This window comes from Anneissia japonica, unplaced genomic scaffold, assembly GCF_011630105.1.
Source record: "Anneissia japonica isolate Jap-2015-1 unplaced genomic scaffold, ASM1163010v1 scaffold737_len1565949_cov176, whole genome shotgun sequence".
NCBI classification, from domain to species: Eukaryota; Metazoa; Echinodermata; class Crinoidea; order Comatulida; family Comatulidae; genus Anneissia; species Anneissia japonica.
Genome location: NW_022741618.1, coordinates 1,304,074 through 1,309,896, shown reverse-complemented (window position 1 = coordinate 1,309,896; position 5,823 = coordinate 1,304,074). Strand labels below are relative to the sequence as shown.

At 33.5% G+C, this 5,823-nt stretch overlaps 1 protein-coding gene across 1 annotated transcript in view; it reads right to left on the bottom strand.

Moving 5' to 3' along the window:
- Positions 1-5,063, bottom strand: part of LOC117118800 — a 14,385-nt gene extending 9,322 nt beyond the window's left edge. Inside the window, exons 1-7 of the mRNA XM_033263497.1 lie at positions 4,911-5,063; positions 4,207-4,278; positions 3,554-3,643; positions 2,818-2,889; positions 1,733-1,801; positions 1,171-1,314; positions 434-502 (exon numbers count right to left, since the gene is read on the bottom strand). Of these exons, the coding sequence (XP_033119388.1) occupies positions 434-502; positions 1,171-1,314; positions 1,733-1,801; positions 2,818-2,889; positions 3,554-3,643; positions 4,207-4,278; positions 4,911-4,942 (548 nt within the window). The 5' untranslated portion in view covers positions 4,943-5,063. The remainder of the gene's footprint in view (positions 1-433; positions 503-1,170; positions 1,315-1,732; positions 1,802-2,817; positions 2,890-3,553; positions 3,644-4,206; positions 4,279-4,910) is intronic.
- Positions 5,064-5,823: the final 760 nt, after the last annotated feature.

The following is a 5,823-nucleotide window of genomic DNA, read 5'->3' as shown; positions in this document are numbered from 1 at the left end:
ATGTTAAACTTTATTTAATTACTGGTAAGTCTTTCATGGAGATCCTGAGAATTTGATTGAATGTAATGCCTAAACTATTAAACATTTCGGTATGTACGTGTAGGTAGTACAGTAGTACTTCCTTAGAAAAACATATAGTAGTCGGATTTAGAAATTCGGAAAGAGGGGACGGGGAGTGAAGGAGGGGACGGGGAGTGAATTTTACAGATGGAAAATCCAGACTACTCTAGAAATTATCCACTTTTAATTTATGTTTTGATAAGTGCCTAATAATATGCGCTCTATAAGTCGACAATTATTATTACTATACAATGTGACTAGCCTCAGTCAAACTCAAACAATTAAAAGATATTTTGATTGGAACCTCAAAGACTTACTGTCGCATCACATACTTCTACAATTAATCACTTTTTAAAATATCAATAGTACTTACAGACGTTTCAGGGAAGTATCTCTAAAAGCACCCGCTTCTATGTAAGTTATTTGGTTTTTGTAAAGGTATCTATGAAAATAAAAACCATTACAATCCAATTTTAAAATCAAATTTACTGAAAAAGCAATAGGCCCATGTACATCAGCTGCACTGACATATCCCGAGTGCGTGAGAGAGAGGGAGAGAGCCAGCGTTCGTGTGAGACGCAAAATCATGAAAATTCACTTTCCCAAATGTCAATAGAAGGTTGCGTTTATTATTTCACTTATATATACTTATTTATTTATATATACTTATTTATTTATATATACGTTGATCATCTACGGAAAAAAATGTCATCTCCCTTAGATGAGTATCAGACTTTGTCATACTTTACACTAATATCAATTTTATTAAAAGTTCCTTCATTATTAGTGGACTTTGAATGTTTAATATGATCTATCTGATTATTCGTGCTGCCCAATTTATCTTCTGTTGACTCTTTTATTATATTGTTTATAAAGTGAATATTTAGGGTTATAGATTATTACTGTACTAAATGACACACACACACCCACACACACATATATATAATACATATTCATAATTCATAATTTAATTTTTTTTATATTATATATATATATATATATCTTTTAGCAACTAGACTATTTACTCGCAGGCTTACATGGTTTAAATAATAACAAGCCAGGAAATTTCTACTTTTGAAAATATAACAGTACTGATAATTTCGAACTTACAACGCATTTAATTTGTACAATTTAGCAAACGCATTCTTCGGGATCCTCTGTAGCAAGTTTCCATTTAGAAAAATTCCTTGAAGAAATTTGGAGCCGTTGAAAGCAAGGTCTGGTAGATGTCTTATCTTATTGTTGGAAAGCACACTGTAAGATAGTATATTACAAATAGTATAGACAAATATATATAGACAAGTAATACCAAATATAGCCCTTCAATGATAAGTTTCCTTTTTAGTTGTATGACAAAAAGTGTCTTGCGGGATTCAAACATAACCCTTGCTATAAATGCTGTAACTGTGGAATGATGTGAACATGTAGCTAATATAAGCGCCTCTCTTTACGGCGGCTTGATTAGGTAGACACTGACCACGCCCATAAATCAGCACAATGACGCTGCAAATTATGAGTTCTTATTCCCCTATCTTTACCTTTATTAGACGCTCATGTAATAAAAACATTCACAGAAACTAGTCAAGTGCGGTGACTTCTATAATTTTACAGTATATAAACAGACGCAACTTGCAATTACGGCCTCTGTCTATTATGAATATTATGTTCTTACATATAATTGTACACATTAAGGTTTGTTACAGCTTTTGGGATGGATGTCAACCGATTCAAAGACAATTGCCTGAAAAGAGAAAGCATAAGTCATTAATCATCATATATTATTATAGGCCTACATTTAACTATTTTTAAAGAAATATCGACACCAAGACCCACAAAATGGTTAAAGCCCTGTCCAGACTATCAATTCGTTTGACGAAAACATGTAACATGCCTAAAGCCTGGTTCTCACGAGAGCGGTATCCGGATACGCTAACGGTTAGCAAGCGCTATCGGTTAGCAAGTTGAGGGCGTTTCTATCATCAACCAATCACACGTACGCGTTTACAATTTCCAGCTTCTTAATGGCCAGTAATTCGATCATCATATTCTTGGTATCCGGATCGGGATTTTCTCGCATGCACGGCAGCTAACGGTTAGCAGGATCCGGATCCTTCTAACCGTTAGCTCCTGTGTGAGAACAATAGCCTTTAATTATGATGACTTCACACCATGACCATATATAGGCATACATCAGTTTTTTGTCAAAGAAAATTTGTTAATCTGGACAAGGCTTTACTCGAATTAAAACTGCTCCTTACTGATTAATTGTAAATATAAGTATGAGAATAATGACAACTGTGATATCATAATAGGATTCTACGTTTCGTTCTTTATTAGAACATTGTCAATATAAGTAATAATTGACAGTATACTAATAAAGAACTAAACGTAAAATCAATTGTTACTGTTGTCATATTTTATTTGCGATTATTCAGTCGATCTTTTGATTATTCCTTCTTACTTAGTGTATTTTTTGCTTGTACTTTGGTTCGTAGCCAGCATTTACCAAAGAGTGTTCTAAGCATAGAGTTCAGGGGCACAGGGCATAAGTTTTTATATATAACGTAAATATAATTACGATACACATAGCTAGTATGTTAAGGACATTATTATAATTAGTATAGAGATGCAAAGTTTACTGTAAAAGAGCTCTTAGGGACTCTATATTTTTTTATGTGACTGCCATTTGTTTAAAATGGTAGAAGGTTTTACTAAAGGGTGATTTGCAAAAACCACTGGATACAGGCCTGTACTTACACTATGTCACAGCTTCGAACTCCAAAAAATGCATTGTCACCAATATCTTCTAGCGTCATATTATAAAAGTGACTGTTAAAGTGTAAAGAATCAGAATCAGAATCTAATCGAAATTGTTTCTATTATCTCCAAAAGAAGAACTGCACCTTTCCGGAATGTCAATCAAGCTTAACAACTGACCAATCATAACAAGGCCAGGAATGTTGTCCCACAAACGCACGTGTTTGTGTCAGTGGTTTGTGTATGATCAAAGATAATAAATAGCAGAAGATAGAGCAGCTTCCCAATATAGTGGAACTTCCGTTCAAAAGGCATTGTGGGTACACGGAGAGCAATTTTACTGCAACCGCGCGGCGGCGCTATATAAAAATAATAAAGGCGCTGCTCTTGTTCGCTTGTTTCATTTATTTTCTCCACTTAGTAAAATGTTCAAATTTTACTGCACCCACAGGAGGGCGAATGTTTCATCGATTTTAATGCAAATACGCGGAGCAGCTCATTCTTCTGATATTCGATATCCAAGGGGCGGGGCTTAGCGGAAAGGTCCATTACAAATGCTCGGTAACGATTTAAAAAAATATTATAAAACAACATAGAAAACACATTTTAACCAAGAAGTAACTGTTAATATAAAATACAGTTCATTATATTGGATTACAATTATATGCTACTATAGTAGGCCTAATAATAAAGATATTGAGGATTCATACAGTTTTCTTTTAGCTAATAGACTTACACTGCTCCAAGTGTGATTCCGTCATCATTAGAAGTGGATTTTCGAAAAGCGTAGTCTGGAAAGTATGAAATAAAATTACCTCTCAAATATCTGAAATATAGAAAAAAAAACATTTTTACACAAAGCAATTCAGTTTCCAAGAATGTGAACTGAAAATTAAGTATTCTAGCAGTAGGCCTAGTAACAGTAGTAGTAGTAGTAGTAGTAGTAGTAGTAGTAGTAGTAGTAGTAGTAGTAGTAGTAGTAGTAGTAGTAGTAGTAGTAGTAGCAGTAGTAGCATCAGTGGTATTAGTAATAGCAGTATCATCACTATCACTACTACTACCACCACTATCAACACTACCACCAATACCACCATTACCATCACTACCACGTGACTACCACCCCTAACACCACTACCTCTACTACCACTACTAACTACTTCTACTACTACTAATGCTACTGCTACTAGTGCTGCTGCTACTACTACTAATGCTACTGCTACTAGTGCTGCTGCTACTACTACTAATGCTACTGCTACTACTGCTGCTGCCGATACTACTGTTACTACTACTACTGCTACTACTGCTCTATTACTAGTACTCCATTAGGTCCTATTAATAAATATGATGATGATCATCAGGAAAAAGATTACTTTGAATAATATTACTTACACCTCGCCAAGCATTGAACATCCACTAAAATAATCAGCCGTTACAGAAGTTAACAAGTTATATCCAAAATTCCTTTAAAAACATAAACTGAAATGTTAATCAGAAGCAATTTGATCGTTTCATTATTGATGGCATCACCGTAATCATAGCTTTAAACAGTGGCGGATTCAAGAATACGAAATAAATGTGGCATTTTACAGATGGAGGATCAAAACAACCTCAGCACAAACCACTGAAAAGACGGCCGGAACCTAAACACAAACTTAAATTTGAATTTAATTTTCTTCTTCTTGCATTTAAAATTTTTTTTCTTCTGAAAATCTAAAATGAAGGTGAGGCGGCTGGGCCCCCATGAATCCAGTGGTGGCTCCAGAAATTTTCGGACATGGGGTCCGACACGAGGTCCAAATCAAAGGGCCGACCAAGAGCTTCGGTCAGGGTCCCGGAACAAAAATTCCTGGTAGGGTTCTTGAGAAGAGTTTCAATGGCTTAGTATGGCCGAAATTGGTTTCTTCTTTTTATTATTTTATCACATCATCGTGATCATTATCATGACATTATTCAGGATCTATTATAAAAATCTTGCTTGCTCCTTTTAAATAAGAAATTCAATGTTTTGATATAGGGCTGCCTATTTTTTATATAGTATTTTCTTCAGATTTTACCACAGGCCACATATCTTTCTGTGTGCCAATTTAACTCACAAGATATAACCTTGTTTGCATAATATCTCCATGGCAGCAGCAGTCACGTTGGTAATCAAATTCCTTTGACAAAACCTAAATTTAAAAAATAACAAAAAAACTGTTACAAAGTGTTTATTTTGCCGGATCTAACTCAAATTTTTTAAGTTAGAGTCCATGTACTCCTTCGGTACTAATCATCACATGATTCCTAAATAGTCAACGGAGTTCCGTTTTAAAAATAAAAACATGGGAAGGGCAGTATGAAGAAAGGCTAGATTTGCTTTAAATGACCTAATGTATGGTAAACATTAATAAACTGAGATCAATCATTGTGAAGTTTACTTCGTATAAACATCGCCAACGAGTTATTTTTGCCAGAAGAAATTAAAAGGTCCGTAATTTCAATTCAAGAGTTCCTAACGTTGAAAGAAAAGACCTTTTAAGGAAAACTAAGTCACATGCCAAAGTAAAATCAGCCTGGATTATTAATGGTAGAATTATAATATCTACAGGCAATGACAATAAGGATAAAGCCATCAAATTATCTATCAATTCTGAAATGGACTTAAATGACCTTTAATAATCAATGTTTTACTCTAACACCATACATTATCATTATATTCCTAAAATATTTTAACATTTTGAGTTTTATGGATTAAATTATCTGATAATGCTTTTGTATCATATACCGGTATATATATATATATATATATATATATATATATATATATATACTTATATATATACACACATACATATGATGCATCGAAGTGATGGATGCACGTATATCCTGATGAACATATAGTAGAATGATGACAAAAAATAATAACATAGACGGTTTTTCCATATATACATATATATATTTATATATATATATATTTATATATACATATATATATATTTATATATATACATATATATATTTATATAT